At 47.6% G+C, this 17,941-nt stretch overlaps 1 protein-coding gene across 7 annotated transcripts in view; it reads left to right on the top strand.

Annotated features, from left to right (window-relative positions):
* slc6a4a (solute carrier family 6 member 4a) overlaps window positions 1-17,941 on the top strand; it is a 103,020-nt gene that overhangs the window by 15,534 nt on the left and 69,545 nt on the right. For all 7 annotated transcript variants that reach the window (XM_072469613.1, XM_072469610.1, XM_072469614.1 and 4 more), the window contains one exon: window positions 12,714-12,933. In XM_072469613.1, coding sequence (XP_072325714.1) covers window positions 12,714-12,933 — 220 coding nt within the window. The remainder of the gene's footprint in view (window positions 1-12,713; window positions 12,934-17,941) is intronic.

Below are 17,941 nucleotides of genomic sequence, written 5' to 3' on the forward strand. Positions count from 1 at the left end.
GGAGATGGCGTCCTGTAAAGGAACGAGCTTAAAAGCGCTGGTGACGGCGCCACTACCGCTCTCCCCGAAAAGGTTTATCACAAACCTAGTGGTGGCGGCAACACTAAGTATCTGGGGGCAATGGAGGCGACAGAGGGGTGCGTTGGGAGCCTCGGTATGGTCCCCGATCAGGAACAACCATAGGTTTGCCCCAGGGAGGTTGGACGGAGGGTTCCAGAGCTGGCACCGGGCAGGAATTAGGAGAGTGGGAGACTTATTTATAGATGGGATGTTTGCGAGCTTGGGAGCGCTAGAGAAAAAGTACTAGCTGCCTCCGGGGAACATCTTTAGGTATATGCAGGTGAGGGCGTTTACGAGACAGCAGGTGAGGGAATTTCCGCTGCTCCCGACACAGGGGATCCAGGATAGAGTGCTTTCGGGGGGGTGGGTCGGGGAGGGCAAAGTGTCCGAAATATACCGGGAGATGAGAGAAGAGGGGGAGGAGCTGGTAGAAGAGCTGAACGGAAAATGGGAAGAAGAGCTCGGGGAGGAGATTGAGGAGGGTTTGTGGGCTGATGCCCTAAGTAGGGTAAATTCCTCTTCCTCGTGTGCCAGGCTTAGCCTGATCCAATTTAAGGTGCTACATAGAGCACATATAACGGGAGCGAGGTTGAGCAGGTTCTTCGGAGTGGAGGACAGGTGCGGAAGGTGCGGGGGAAGCCCGGCGAACCACACACATGTTTTGGTCGTGTCCAGCACTGGAGGGGTATTGGAGGGGAGTGGCGGGAGTGATCTCGAAGGTGGTGAAGGTCCGGGTCAAGCCAAGCTGGGGGTTAGCTATATTTGGGGTAGCGGATGAGCCGGGAGTGCAGGAGGCGAAAGAGGCCAATATTGTGGACTTTGCGTCCCTAGTAGCCCGGCGAAGGATTTTACTCGTGTGGAAGGAAGCTAAACGCCCCGGCGTGGAGGACTGGATAAACGATATGGCAGGGTTCATAAAACTGGAGCGGATGAAGTTTGCGCTGAGAGGATCGGCTCAGGGGTTCACCAGGCGGACTACCTAGCGGAACGTTAGGGGGAAAATCGATAGCCAACAGCAGCAGCCCAGGGGGGGGGGGGGTAAATTGTTTTTGTTCTAGATGGGGTGAAGGGGCCGGGGGGGGGGGGGCACTATTTTGTGTTATTATTTTTTAGTTCACTATTTTATTTAAACAATGTTATCTATCAGTTATCTTGGGCGAAATTCTCCCCAAACGGCGCGATGTCCGCCGACTGGCGCCCACCTGACGAACCCATCCCCAAACCCGAACCTCTTCAGTACCTCCCACAAGTACCCCCACTCTACCCTATCGAAGGCCTTCACAGCGTCCATCGCCGCCACTATCTCCGCCTCCCCCTCCCTCGCCGGCATCATAATAACGTTCAGGAGCCTCTGCACATTCGCGTTCAACTGCCTCCCCTTCACGAACCACGTATGATCTTCGTGCCAATCAGACGGGCATCGCGCCGCCCCAAAGGTGCGGAATGCTCCGCATCTTTGGGGGCCGAGCCCCAACATTGAGGCGCTAGGCCGACGCCGGAGGGATTTCCGCCCTGCCAGCTGGCGGAAACGGCCTTTGTTGCCCCGCCAGCTGGCGCGGAAATGATATCTCCGGGCGGCGCATGCGCGGGAGCGTCAGTGGCCGCTGACAGTTTCCCACACATGCGCAGTGGAGGGAGTCTCTTCCGCCTCCGCCATGGTGGAGACCGTGGCGGAGGCAGAAGGGAAAGAGTGCCCCCACGGCACAGGCCCGCCCGCGGATCGGTGGGCCCCGATCACGGGCCAGGCCACCGTGGGGGCACCCCCCGGGGCCAGAGCCCCCCAGGACCCCGGAGCCCGCCCACGCCGCCTTGTCCCGCCGTTCAAAAGGTGGTTTAATCCACGCCGGCGGGATAGGCAATTTATCGGCGGGACTTCGGCCCATCCGGGCCGGAGAATCCAGCGGGGGGGGCCGCCAACCGGCGCGGCCCGATTCCCGCTCCCCCGAATATTCGGTACCGGAGACTTCGGCAACCGGCGGGGGCGGGATTCACGGCGGCCAACGGTCATTCTCCGACCCGCTGGGGGGTCGGAGAATGCCGCCCCATGTTACCGTTTGTGTTGATTTGTAAGGGGGAAAAATTGTGTTTGAAAACTTTAATAAAATATATTTTTAAAAAAAGGTTAAGTGCTTTCTCCTGAGAAAAAGTGGAAGTGAAAGCACTTAACCCCAGATGTTTATAAACAAGGTGCTTGAGATACATTCAAGCGTAAAGAGAGATGAAAATAACCAATCCAGACACCAGGCTTTCTGGAAGATATAATGCTGCCAATTGCAACCTACAAAAATATATTTATCTTTGAAACTGAAAAGGATCTGAGGGGGTTTAACATCTTGTGAGTGTTTTGGCTTTCTATGAAGCCCAGGACACCTGTAATAGCTGCTGCTTTCAACACTTGCTGCAGTGTAAGGGACTGATCGTGATTTTTCACTGTTTCTGCCTGAACTGCTCTTAGTTCCCATACTGGGGGAAATCAATGTTTTGGGGGTGGGGGGAAGGACTTTGGGGTCTGATGGCGGTGTAGGGTGGGCATGAGTTGTGCTGTGCGGAGGGGGCCCTCCAATGGACCTGTGGCTACATACTTATCCCCTTAACCCATCACGTCAGGACCGTGTTAAAAATTCTTGCACCAATCCACACCTGCATGAATCCCAGCTGAAGGGGCCGGAGCATCACAAGGGCATGGAGAATCTGGCTTCTAGCCCGTTGATCTGATGCAAGTGGGCTCAAATGACCCATTTGCATCCTCCTGCCAGCACGGGGCATGTAGCTTGCTGCCGGCGGGGACTCTGGGCCCCCGCCGGCAGCAAGCTACATGCCGCCACTCCATTCTCACATCGGGAATCCAGCTGCGGGCGGCGGAAAATGTACCCCATAATCTCCCATAGATTTCTCCATTCCTCTGAATCCAAATGCTTGTGCATCACCCTTCCCTTTGACTAATCATTGATGATTGTGTGTCTTCAGCCAGCAAGGATATCAACTTTAATTCCCTCCTCAAACCTCTCTCTCTCTCTCTCTCTCTCTCTCTCCCTTTCTCTCCACCTCTCTCCCTTAAGGCTTTCTTTTCAAATTCAAATCTTTTGATCAAGCTTTTGGTCGTATAGGAAGACAATAAATAGAAGCACGAGTAGGCCATACATCCTTTCCAGCCTGTTCTCCTAGTCAATAATATCATGGAAGCATTTACACATTTATTAAATTTTTTCCCTATCCACATGTCCCTTGGTGCCCAGATGTCCATCGATCTCTGTTGTGAATATACTCACGGGTTGGACATTCCCACACATAATGAGTAGAGAATTCCAAAGTTTCACAACCCTCTGAAATTATCTTCTTAATCTGAAATGACCAACTCCATAATCCCAAAGCTATGACCTGTGGATCTAGGATCTCGGTGCCTATCCTTTCAAGCACTCGTAGAATTAAATAAGAACAAAGAAAAGCACAGCACAGGAACAGGCCCTTCAGCCCTAGAAGCTTGCGCTGACCATGCTTCCTGTCTAAGCTAAACCCTTTTACACTTCCGGGGTCTGTATTCATCTATTTGTCAAGATACCCCTTAAACATTCCTACCATACCTACTTCCTCCACCTCCTCTGGCAGTGAGTTCCAGGCACCCACTACCCTCTGTGTAAAAATAAATTGCTTGCACATCTCCTCTAAATGTTGCTCCTCGCACCTTGCCTATCGTACCTGCTTCCACCACCTCCTCTGGCAGCGAGTTCCAGGCACCCACTACCCTCCTTGTAAAAAAAAAAAAAAAAAAATGTCCTTGCACATCTCCTCTAAACGTTGCTCCTCGCACCTTACTTATCGTACCTGCTTCCACCACCTCCTCTGGCAGTGAGTTCCAGGCACCCACTACCCTCTTTGTAAAAAGATTTCCCTCGCACATCTCCTCTAAGCTTTGCTCCTTGCACCGTAAACCTATGTCCCTTAGTAATTGACTCTTCCACCCTGGGAAAATGCTCCTGACTATCCACTTTGTCCATGTCCCTCATAATTTTCTCGCCTTCTAACAGGTCGCCCCTCAACCTCTGTCATTCCAGTGAGAACAAACCAAGTTTATCCAAACTCTCCTCGTAGCTAATGCCCTCCAAACCAGGCAACATCCTGGTTAACCTCATCCGTACGCTCTGACAGTCCTTATTGCTATCCGCAATTCCACCAACCTTTGTGTCGTCCGCAAACTTACTAATCAGACCAGTTAGATTTTCCTCCAAATCATTTATATATACTACAAACAGCAAAGGTCCCAGCAGTGATTCCTGTGGAACACCACAATCCCAGCCCTCCATTCAAAAAGCACCCTTCCACTGCTACCCACTATCTTCTATGGCCGAACCAGTTCTGTATCCATCTTGTGAGCTCACCTTTGATCCCATGTGACTTCACCTTCTGTACCAGTCTGCCATGAGTTAACTTGTCAAAGGCCTTATTGAAGTCCATGTAGACAACATCCACTGCCCTACCTTCATCAATCATCTTTGTGACTTCCTTGAAAAACCCAATCAAATTAATGAGACAAGACCTCCACTTCACAAAACCATGCTACCTCTAGCTAATACGTCCACTTGCTTCCAAATGGGAGTGAATCCTGGTTTGATGAGATCGTTAGTCTTCTAAACCCCAGAGGATATAGGCCCATTCTACTCATTTTCTCCTGATGGAAACATCCTCTCATCCCAGGATTCAATCTAGTGAACCTTCATTAGCTCACATTCTGAGGGAAGTATATCCTTTCTTTAGATCGGGAGACCAAAACTGTACAAAGCACTTTAGGGTTTGATGCCACCAATGACCTATATAATTGCAGCAAGACTTCCCTACTCTTAGACTCCAACTTCCTTGCAATAAAGGCTAACAAATTGTTTGTATTTCTGTTTGCTTGCTGTTCTTGCATGTTAAAATTTTGGATTTGTGCACACATATTTATTAGCCTCTCACCTTTTCAAAAAATATATTCTATTTTATCATCTTGCCAAATGGATCATTTTGTACTTGACCACATTATACTTCACCTGCCACCTTCTTGCCCAATCACTTAAAAGGTCCCTATCATTTTTCATTCTCTTTGATCATCCACACAGCTTACTTTCTCGCAATAAATATGGACATACTACACTCTCTCCCTTCTCTTAAGTCATAGATATGAACGGTGATAAACTAAAGCCCGTGCATCAATCCTTGCCACATTCCGCTGGCTGTCCTGAAAGTGATCCATTTATTCCGACACTCTGTTACCTCAATCCGTGTCATTACCCTCCGTTTCATGAGCCTTAACCTTGTGTAACAGCCTCTGATGAGGCACCTTCTCAAATACAGTGGGCGCGATTCTCCACTCCCACGCTGGTTGGGAGAATCGCCTGGGCCGCCAAAATTTCCAGGGACGCCGGTCCGACGCCCTCCCGCGATTCTCCCAAGCGGCGGGAATGGCCCGGTCGAGTTTCGCGGGCCGGAGAATCGCCGGAGACACCCAAAATGGCGATTCTCCGGCACCCCCGCTATTCTGAGGCCTGGATGGGCCAAGCGGCCAGGCCAAAACGGCGGGTTCCCCCCGGCGCCGTCCACACCTGGTCGCTGCAGTCGTGGGCGGTGCGTGAACGCTGGGGGGGCGGCCTGTGGGGGGGCGAGGGGGGATCCTGCACCGGGCTTCACCTGAAATGTGGTGTGGCCCGCGATCGGTGCCCACCGATCGTCGGGCCGTCCTCTCTGAAGGAAGACCTCCTTCCTCCATGGCCCCGCAAGATCGGTCCCCCATCTTCTTGCGGGGCGGATTTAGAGAGGACGACAATCACTCATGCGCGGGTTGGCGCCGGCCAACCCGCGCATGCGCGGATGACGCCCGTTATGCGGCGCCGGCCGCGTCATCTATGCGGCGCCACTTTTACGCGGGCGACAAGGCCTGGCGCGGGTAGATGACGCGGCCTCGATCCTGGCCCATTGTCAGGGCCTGAATTGGTCGGGACCGGGGCTGTGAACCTCGACGGCGTTCACGACTGCGCGGCCACTTCGGCACGGGAGTGGGGAATCCCGCCCAGTATTTTTCTTTTGGAAATCCAGATATACTTTATCCATTGGTTTTCCCCATATCTACCCTGGTAATCTTATCTTTAAAAGAACCCTGATAGATTTTTAAAAAAAGTATATTTATTAGGATTTTACATTTTAGAAATTGATGCAGCAAAGTCACAAAATAATACTTTTAAAAAGTGGAAAAACAGCTTAATGGGCTTGACACAATTGTTAGACAAAACTGAATGCCCTCATGACCTCACTAAGAACCGAAGGAAAAACAGGATGAGGTCATTAAAAAAATAAATGCCAAATGTATGCACACCCGCCCATGCTGCCCAGGACTACAATCATCATATAAAGCCAGGATAAAGTTCCTGCAGCCTGGTCTATAATTTCTCTTTAGAACCGGGGTTCGTGTGGATTTTCGTTTTGTTTTTGTAAAATTGAGCATGATGAATTCACTCTTGGTTTCTGCGCGGGTGCACCTGGGTCTGCGAGGGTGCACCTGGGTCTGCGTGGGTGCAGCTGGGTCTGATATCTAAAGGAGATGGCTATGTGGGTCACTGATGCCTGTGGCGCTGCTGGGGCCGAAGGGATTGTATGGTGGTGTACACCAGGAGCAGGTTCATCATGCTCACTTCTACAAAAAAACAAATAGAAATCCATGAGAACCCCAGTTCCAAAGGGAAATTACATACATACCCCACGGCGCAGCCTAACCCCCTTCCAGACCCAGAACAGAACCAATGTCATTCATATAATTATGAAGAGAGGACCAGAAGCAACAAGTCCCGAGTTATTCTCGGACCCAGGGTCTCCCATAGAAAAAGAAGAGGAAAGGAAAGACGGGAGCTACAACAGCTCGGGGCCTAACAGCCCCCCCCCCCCCCCCCCCCCCCACCAAGGAGTACAACAGGATAACCTTCAAGGCCCAACTGCCAATCAAAGGGGGACTCCGCCCTGGGATGAAAAGAACAAAGAAAAGTACAGCCCAGAAACAGGCCCTTCGGCCCTCCAAGCCTGCGCCAACCATGCTGCCCGCCTAAACTAAAATCTTCTTAAAGAAAAGTGTCAAGCTGTCTGCCGATACAGAATCTAAGGAGAGAGTGCCAACACCCACCTCCCTGGCATCATGGGACCCACCCCACTAACCGGGCCCAACCAGGAGAAAAGCCAGTGGCAACATAAAAAGAACACTCAAATGGACAAAATCTTTTTGGAAAATATTTTATTGAGGCATTTATAATTTTAACATCAAGTGGACAAACTTTACCGAACAGACCATCAATAACCAACCAGCCTCAATATATGCCAGGACTATACTGCTCTACCAAGTAGCTCTGAGGAAAGGCAAAAGCACAGTGAGGAACCCAGCAGATCGTTCAACCTTCAGTGCCTCCCAGAAGAGAAAAAGAAAGAAGAAAGTGAGAACAACCCAAACTTAACACTCGGATAACAGGAAACCTGTATCCGACCTACACCACCACCTTCCTGGCAGCTTCCGAGACACACCAACGAGGAGGAGAGCCAGCCACTAGTCAATAAGGGGGAGTCACACCTACCCCAGGGAAAAAAACAGGACATCTGCTAAGTACAGCGCTCTGCCCATCCCCAAATCTCCATGCGCCCAGGGACCAAACCCAACCTCTGAGTTTGCCCCACACACACACACAAGCACCCTCAAAAAGGGGCATCTCTGATCCTCTGGGACAACAGAGTACGAGCCACGGTGCCAGGCCTGACCTAGCCCAGCACCGTCTAGGACCTTGTGCCTCCCAGGACCGCCCACACCCCGCCTAGCCTGAACCCATCCAACTCCATCCTGGGCAATGCACCACTCCCACGCACCAGGGAAAGGATAATCGCTCTAACCCCAGCCAGGAGGAGATCCCAGTCCGGGAGAAGACAAACCCATCCTGGGAGGGAGGGCCGGCCACCCGAGAACCCCTACCCACTCAACCAGGCCAGACCAGAACCAGCACAATGCTCCCAGATTTAAAAAGGAGAACATAAACCACAAGAAGGGGACACCCAACTGAATCACGGTAACCATCGTCATATAAAGGATACCCAGGGCCAGACCCCTCCCCTATCCTCATCCATGAATACCATCCCACTTCAGCCCACTCAATAACAGACACTCTATTAGTTCCAATATTACCGAAAAAACAACTAATGAGAGAGACTCATACTAGGAGAAAAGATAAACTCGACCCAAAGGAAGAGTCAGAGGAAGCCAGTCCTCCCAGGATAAGAAGTCTGTCTGGGCCAAGGATAAAAGCACGAATTCTTAAATTGAAATCCAAAAGAAAGAGAACCCCAAAACCGATTAACTCTACTTGGGGGCTATCTTCAATCATAGCGAGGATGAATCAGCCCCAACCTTCCACCCCTCACTCAGCTCTGACTCTGACTCCATTCAGCTTCCTTTGAAAGGAGATGTGGTGATAATGAAGAACACCCCCTTCCCTCGTACACAAGGATAACTACAATTAGGAATACCACCACGCACAAATCCCACTTGCTAAACCAGGATAACCAACGGTACCCACCATCGCACCCATATTTCACACTCCGCTGACAGGCAAAAAAGACAGCATCAAGAAAACAACAACATGATCAACAGGGGATAATGTTCAGGAGAAAATACAAGGTACAGGACCGTCCTCAGGATAAAGACACCTGCCTGATCACACACAGGCAAAAGCCAAGGACAAAACCGGATCAACGAGTGCTCTTCAGGATCTCACGAGGATTCAGACGGTTAAGCACGAGACATCATTACTTTCACTGTACCATCTCACCAATGCCCAGGTGGTCTACAGCCTAGGGCCGAGGGGGGTGACTCAATCCGTTCGGCCACCTCCAACCCCTTTCGACACGCATCCAGAACGGGATAATACAGGATCAGTGATTGGTCGGTCGGACCGACCCCTGTTCTCGAAGACAGGATTCATTGTACTCCACCGAACCTGATACACCCAGCCTCCAGATCAAGATTACAGAAACATGGCAGCCAATTTTCAAACTCACTCAGGAACTCTTTTACCACCTCTTGCCAGGGGGTCAGGCCCACGATTATACCCCGCTTGGTGGTCTCCTTCTCTGAAACCCTTCAGGATGGATGACGAGCTGTGTAGCAGAATCTCAACAACACAGAGGTGGGCCCCCACCAGGGAAAATGTTTGCTCAAGTATAAGAACCTCCTTGCACGCCTCCATTTCCTCCATAGAAGTACCCCGCAACTCTTGGAAGTGAGCCCTGACTACCTGCATCACAGAGCTAAGATTTTCAGCAAAGACATCATTTTTGTTGGCAACCTCCATCCGATGTCAAGGCAAAAGCTCGTTCAACAGCAATTGTGCCACTGCGAGCAGTGCCCCACCCTGGCCCCGTCCAGCCGCCAAACAAGGATTTTCGCATTTTATCTTGGCTCTTTCTTGCAAAGACATCTACCAAACACTTCCTGGGACATCGCACAAGTCAAATCCAAGAAAAGGCACAAAATGTGCACTAGGATGAAAAGATGAACAGATCAGAAGCTCGCGAAACACCCGCCCAGATCACGTGACCGCCCCCCCAATAGATTTTTCAAAATGTGTTTGTTTTTACGAAACTCTTTACCCTTCCTAATCATCTTGTGATTTGCCAAGTGCACTGTTACCCCATCCTTAATAATGGATTCTTGCCTTTTCTAGACTACCGATATCAGACTGTGTTTCTTTCTCCCTCTTTTGTTTTGAACAACTGGGTTATATTTGCTATCTTCCAATCGATTCCAGAACCTAAGGAATTCTGGAACATCAAAACTTGTGCATCTGCTATTTCTCCCACCTATGTTAAAACTATACCTTAAATGCAAGTTGCGATGGTTTGGGGTAGCACATTAACATAGAGTGTGGCAGAGACTGCTGGGAAGATGGTTGTACCCATGCTTCCTCATGTGACAACTCTCAAACGTACTTAGATGATCACTTGGAATGTCATAACATTCAAGGCTATGGGCCAAGTGCTGGAAAGTGTGATTAGTGTAGCTTGTGTAGGTTTGCTGGTACCGATCTGATGGGCAGAGGGCCTCTTCTATACCACATGACATATGATCAACACAATCACAGGAAAGGCAACAACTGACTTGAAAACAATCTTTCATTATTGGATTGAAAATAATCATTTATAAAACAGAAGCAGTGATAAAGAGGAAACATACGCGCCCCAAAGATAACAGAGGAGGAAACAGTGTGGTGGGGCGGGGGAATTAATGAAAAATAAAGGGCACACGGTAGCACAAGTGGATAGCACTATGCTTCACAGCTCCAGGGTCCCAGGTTCGATTCCCCGCTGGGTCACTGTCTGTGCGGAGTCTGCACGTTCTCCCCGTGTCTGCGTGGATTTCCTCCGGGTGCTGCGGTTTCCTCCCACAGTCCAAAGACTTGCAGGTTAGGTGGATTGGCCATGATAAATTGCCCTTAGTGACCAAAAAGGTTAGGAGGGGTTATTGGGTTACGGGGATAGGGTGGAAGTGGGGGCTTAAGTGGGTCGGTGCAGACTCAATGGGCCGAATGGCCTCCTTTTGCACTGTATGTTCTATGTCTATGTATAAAGGTGTAACTCTTCCTCTTCTACTTTCCCTCCCCTAAAATAGGGAGTAAAAATAAATATGCCCCCCCCCCCCCCAAAATTAACATTTAAAAATTATTAATTTTGGGAATGCATGCATCGCTGGCTGGACCAGCATTTATTGCCCACCCCTAATTTCCCTTGAGAAGGTGGTGGTGAGCTGCCTTCTTGAACTGTTGCAGTCCATGTGTTGCAGGGACATCCACAGTGCCGTTAGTGATAGTAAAATCCGGATTTTGTTGCATTTAGGACATACAGCTGACCCCGTGTTTACACCTGAGGCCCCAGCAAAAGTAAATTCAGGGTGTAAATTCTCCTGCTGTTAAAACGGAATATTTATAGTGTGGGAAGCTTTCTCAAGCAGGAAGATTAAAAGCAGCAACCAGGAGGCATGGGTGTCCTATATGCTTCACCCGATGCCGGTGTCCATGTATTTAGATTGTGTACCTTGTGTTGCCCTATTATGTATTTTCTTTTTATTTTATTTTATTTTCATGTACTTAATGATCTGTTTGAGCTGCTCGCAGAAAAATACATTTCACTGTACCTCGTTACACGTGACAATAAACAAATCCAGTCCGATCATTACTGATGGATGCTGATGTCTGCTTTTAGATGGATGCTGATGTCTGCCTTTAGGTTACCACCTGATTAGGGGCAGCAGGGTGGCGCAGTGGTTAGCACTACTGCCTCATGGCACCGAAGACCCAGGTCCGATCCCGACCCCGGGTCACTGTTCATGTGGAGTTTGCACATTCTCCCCGTGTCTGAGTGGGTCTCACCCCACACACAAAAAGATGCACAGGGCAAGTAGCACACTGGGCTACACAGCTGGCTTGTAATGCAGAACAAGGCAGCAGCGCGGGTTCAATTCCTGTACCAGCCTCCCCGAACAGGCGCCGGAATATGGCAACTAGGGGCTTTTCACAGTAACTCAATTGAAGCCGGGGGCTGGTTTAGCACAGGGCTAAATCGCTGGCTTTGAAAGCAGACCAAGGCAGGCCAGCAGCACGGTTCAATTCCCGTACCAGCCTCCCCGAACAGGCGCCAGAATGCGGTGACTAGGGGCTTTTCACAGTAACTTCATTTGAAGCCTACTTGTGACAATAAGCATTTTTCGTTTCATTTCATTTCAACTTCATTGAAGCCTACTTATGACAATAAGCAATTATTATTAAGTGGATTGGCCATGCTAAATTGCCCCTTTTTTTGAAAAAAATAATTGTGTACTCTAAATTTTTTTTTTTAGAAGGATTGTCACCTGAACCATGAAATTATTCGATTTATAGTAAAGAGTGACGCTGAATTATGAGTTAACTTGTGTCTCATTTGGGGTGATGGACCTGAATGTAACCTGAATTTATTTTTTTTTTAAATTCTGAGAACCCAATAATTTATTTGTTTCCAGTTAAGGGGCAATTTAACGTGGCCAATCCACCTAACTTGCACGTCTTTGGGTTGTGGGGGTGAAACCCACGCAGACATGGGGAGAATGTGCAAACTCCACATGGACAGTGACCTAGGGCCGGGATTTGAACCCGGGTCCTCAGCGCCGCGGTCCCAGTGCTAACCACTGTGCCATATGCCGCCCTCTTAACCCACTCATTTGCACAGAATTAAAATAATTCATTTGGACTTTCAACAATTTTACTCTGACTGTTATAAATTATATTAACATGCTGTATCAAAGAAGCATTCTTGGCAACATGTGTCACACTTCAAACTGCAGACTTGCTTCTGAAAATCTTGTTCAGGAATATTTTCCCCTCGTGGCACAGAATTAAATGCAAACTAAACCGGACTTCCCCAAAATTGAATAACCTTTTTATTGTTTTGCACTCTGGTCGCTGGGACTGAACGGATAGTCGCAGGAGCAGGTAGCCACTGAAACCTTGATTGATTTTGACAAGTGGAATGTCTAATTATTGCAATGGTCCTTGGGTCATTGAATACATGTTTCTTCTGGAATATCAACTCTAGATGGTTTCAAAAATGATCTCTTTCTTCCTCTGCAGGGATTGGATATGCAACCTGTATAGTAGCTCTGTATGTTTCCTTTTACTACAATACCATTATGGCCTGGGCTCTGTACTACCTCTATTCATCATTTACTACTGAGCTCCCATGGACCAGCTGTAACAATGTATGGAATACTCCAAACTGTACCAACTACTTCCTGAAAGATAACATAACCTGGACAAAGTACTCCACTTCTCCTGCAGAAGAATTTTACATGTAAGTGCATGTTTGTGGATGCTGTGTATGGGGCAAAGAAATTCAGCCAAGTTAAAGGTTTGTCTTACACTCCTGACCCCTGGAAGTGATTGCTATGTTTGGGGGGTGGGGGGAGGAGAAACCCTTCCGACTGCAAATCATGCAAGAATTCGTGGCAGAGGTTCCCACATTAAAAACAGTTTATTAAAGCTTGACCAAGGTCCTCCCATCAGTCCATTAAGATTTCCATTATTGTTGGCACAGTCAAGACGGGCCGAATGGCCTCCCTCTGAGCCATATAATCTTGGAACTACCCCAAATTGACAAAGTATTGCACTTACGGAATGCTTTACGGTGGTTTTAATTGAGAGCAACGAGTTTGGGAGACTCTATTGGTCTGGATTTTCCTTTAAGCAGCGAAAGCATCAGCATTGGCTGATAGTAGGAAGGAAAATATGGGCCTCTGCCTCCAATCTCGGAACAGCAGACCCAATATCAAAGCGTTCTGCCAAGTCGCCCTCCACGTGTACTTTGTAATTGTGTTCTGCACAACCGTTCTTCACAACCAGTCTTAATAATCATTAACCACTCCTTCATAAGTTATGGGTACATTGCTCATTCAATGGATGGAATTTACTGGCCATTTCCCCCAATGATGAACACCCACCAAAGGTTACCCGGAGGGTGGTGCACACAACAGGAAACCCCATTGACAATAGCGTGGCTGGAAGATCCTGCCAATGATGGGCCGCCTCTGTCTTATGTGGAGTATGATTATGATGTATTACATTCATGAAGCTGAAGCCCACAAATGTCGATAGGGTAAATGGAAAATCTTGCAAAGTTACCATTGAAACTTTGAATGCTTCCAGTCAATTATAACCAGAATTAATTGAGATTTATTGTCTATGAGCACTTGGCCACAATTGCTTTAATATGCCATTTGGATCTTGCCCAGCTGTAACCTTCATTTTGTTTCCCCATGCTGTTGTTACAGCAGTTGCCTGACTTTGGCGCTGCTTTGGTTTCATCCGATTATAGCTCTTTGATAGAACATAGAACAATACAGCGCAGTACAGGCCCTTCGGCCCACGATGTTGCACCGAAACAAAAGCCATCTAACCTACACTATGCATTATCATCCATATGTTTATCCAATAAACTTTTAAATGCCCTCAATGTTGGCGAGTTCACTACTGTAGCAGGTAGGGCATTCCACGGCCTCACTACTCTTTGCGTAAAGAACCTACCTCTGACCTCTGTCCTATATCTATTACCCCTCAGTTTAAAGTTATGTCCCCTCGTGCCAGCCATATCCATCCGCGGGAGAAGGCTCTCACTGTCCACCCTATCCAACCCCCTGATCATTTTGTATGCCTCTATTAAGTCTCCTCTTAACCTTCTTCTCTCCAACGAAAACAACCTCAAGTCCATCAGCCTTTCCTCATAAGATTTTCCCTCCATACCAGGCAACATCCTGGTAAATCTCCTCTGCACCCGCTCCAAAGCCTCCACGTCCTTCCTATAATGCGGTGACCAGAACTGTACGCAATACTCCAAATGCGGCCGTACCAGAGTTTTGTACAGCTGCAACATGACCTCCCGACTCCGGAACTCAATCCCTCTACCAATAAAGGCCAACACTCCATAGGCCTTCTTCACAACCCTCTCAACCTGGGTGGCAACTTTCAGGGATCTATGTACATGGACACCTAGATCCCTCTGCTCATCCACACTTTCAAGAACTTTACCATTAGCCAAATATTCCGCATTCCTGTTATTCCTTCCAAAATGAATCACCTCACACTTCTCTACATTAAACTCCATTTGCCACCTCTCAGCCCAGCTCTGCAGCTTATCTATATCCCTCTGTAACCTGCTACATCCTTCCACACTATCGACAACACCACCGACTTTAGTATCGTCTGCAAATTTACTCACCCACCCTTCTGCGCCTTCCTCTAGGTCATTGATAAAAATGACAAACAGCAACGGCCCCAGAACAGATCCTTGTGGTACTCCACTTGTGACGGTACTCCATTCTGAACATTTCCCATCACCCACCACCCTCTGTCTTCTTTCAGCTAGCCAATTTCTGATCCACATCTCTAAATCACCCTCAATCCCCAGCCTCCGTATTTTTTGCAATAGCCTACCGTGGGGAACCTTATCAAACGCTTTGCTGAAATCCATATACACCACATCAACTGCTCTACCCTCGTCTACCTGTTCAGTCACCTTCTCAAAGAACTCAATAAGGTTTGTGAGGCATGACCTACCCTTCACAAAGCTATGCTGACTATCCCTGATCATATTATTCCTATCTACATGATTATAAATCTTGTCTCTTATAATCCCCTCCAAGACTTTACCCACTACAGACGTGAGGCTCACCGGTCTATAGTTGCCGGGGTTGTCTCTGCTCCCCTTTTTGAACAAAGGGATCACATTTGCTGTCCTCCAGTCCTCTGATGTACAATTGATGTACAATAGTTGTTTGTTGATTTATACATCCGTCTGTGTTGTAGTCAGGAAGGACGATTTCACCTCCTCCCTCAGTCGAGTTTCGCACGCTAACGATCCTGTTGGGATTGTACTCCTTTTCATTCCAGAACTTTACAATGGCTTAACTAAAAACATGTTGCATTCCAGACAACTGCTCCAACACCAATTGGACCCTGATGGGGAAAAAAATGTGCTTAATTCAGTGACGCATTTATGCCTGGACACAGCTGTAAAAGTCTCATATTTTCTCAAATGTGTGGAGATATCTTCGCATAAACACTCCAATGATGAAGGCCAAACAAAGAATGATTTTCAATCAATAGTGCAGCAAAGCGAGGAAATTATACATAGGCCAGGTTTAGAATAATACGAGCTGGAAAATTAGAGTTAGAGAAGGTTGCGGGGTTGTGATAAGGCCATGGAAATATTTCAAAACAAGAACAAGAATTTTGAAAGCAATTCACTGGAGATCAGGGAGCCAGTGGAAGTTGGTGCGAGAAAGGTTCATCGATGGAACAGTTTCAGTACAGGGTAGAATGTGGTGATGGAATTTGTAACTTGTACACGGTTAATGTTTGAGAAACTGAGCTTGGAAGTGAAAATTCTGCCCCTATTTCCCCCATGTAAGTTTTTAAGCGCTTCAGGAGTCATCATTGCACTGTACTTTTTTTGTTATTAATAATAATTGTAATCACAAGTAGGCTTACCTGAACACTGAAATGAAGTTGCTGTGAAAATCCTCTCGTCGCTACACTACGCCGCCTGTTCAGGTACAGAGAGAGAGAATTCAATGTCCAATTCACCTAACAAGCACGTCTTTCGGGACTTGTGGGAGGAAACCGGAGCACCCGGAGGAATCCCACGCAGACACGGGGAGAACGTGCAGACTCCGCACAGACAGTGACCCAAGCCGGAAATCGAACCCGGGTCCCTGGCACTGTGAAGTAGAGATACTTGTTGGGGGTGAAGCAAAAGGTTATCAGCTAGCATTAAAAAGTCTCACTGATAGGGCGGCATGGTGGTGTAATGGTTAGCACTGCTGCCTTACTGTCCGTGTGGTGTTTGCGCATTCTCCCATGTCTGCTTGGGTCTCACCCCTACAACCAAAAGATGTGCAGGGTAGGTGGATTGGCCACGCCTCTGAGTAATTTAATTGGAAATAAATTGGGTACTCTATTTAAAAAAATATATCTTTTTGGCGGTGAAGCTCATCTTGGACAGTCACACTAAGCAGGCAGTGACCATTCAGAAATCGGTTTTGCACTCTGCCTGATTTCCTTTTCTGACCATGTTAAATGTAACCTGGTTTGTTGATTCACTATCACCCTTTTTATTTGCGCTACAGTTTGGGCCAAACTTCAGCCGTTTTTAAATGGAACATAATGGGAACCAGTATTATCTTTGGTTGGGAGGAGATTTGAGTGGAGTACACAAACCAGCAGAGACTAGTTGGGCTGAATGGCCTGTTGTGTTCTGTTTGTACAATCGAATATTGATGAATTACAGAATTTATTGCATTTGAGTTATTTTGTAACCCCTTCGTATTGTTATTTCTGGCTTCCAAACGTCATGCCATCCATACAGTTGAGATTCATCAGATAAACCTATCCTCCAAAATTGTGGATTAATTTGCTTTGTTTTTAAAGAGGCAGGTTAATAATTCCCATTGAAATAATAATCAGAGCCAAATTGAATTTGATTAATTACCAGTTAAACTGCTAGAAGTTAATAATCCAGATGCATATCTTAAATTATGTTTGAATTGAGTATTTTAATGCCTCCCTGAAGCAGACTGCTTGGCAGCTGAATGGTATTAACGTTTAGTCAAATGTGAATATGATTTCTGTGGTAGGTTTTTATCAACTAATAATAATCGCTCATTGTCACAAGTAGGCTTCAATGAAGTTACTGTGAAATGCCCCTGTTAAGGCAATTTGTATTTTTCCTAGCTAGGTTTCTTGACCTATTAAAATCGCTGTATTTTGGTAATGCTGGGTGCAGTAGTTCTCTCAAGAGCAAACCCATAGCCTGAAAGCACATTTAGGTTTATTTTGATTGGTTAGTTAATTACCCAGAAATAGAATTATGTTCTACCTGAATATGAGCTAGTTTTGAGATTGCTCCTAGGATTTGCTTTATTCCGTTTTCCAGAGAAGCTCTGTGCATCGAAGGACAGGCATGGAACTCGGGCCTATCAGGCAAGGTTCACTGGGGAGAATGGTAGAACGTTTGGGGGTTCAGGTCCCACTCCAGGAGAGTCAGCAATTTAGGCTGTCGCTGCAGTTTAGCAGTTGAAAGACTTCTGCACTGTTGGAGGCGCTGCCTTTCAAATGGGACGTTAAGCCCTCTCTGTCCTCCTCGGGTAGATGCAAATGGTCCCGTTGTGCTATTTGGAAGAGCAGTGGCGATATCCCTGGTATCCTGGTCAATATTTCTGCCTCAATCGACATCACAAAAATAGATAACTTGGCCATTATCACATTGCTATTTGCTGTTTGTGGGATCAAACTGCCCTCCTGTTGGC

Source organism: Scyliorhinus torazame, chromosome 12 (genome assembly GCF_047496885.1).
Source record: "Scyliorhinus torazame isolate Kashiwa2021f chromosome 12, sScyTor2.1, whole genome shotgun sequence".
Taxonomy (NCBI): Eukaryota; Metazoa; Chordata; class Chondrichthyes; order Carcharhiniformes; family Scyliorhinidae; genus Scyliorhinus; species Scyliorhinus torazame.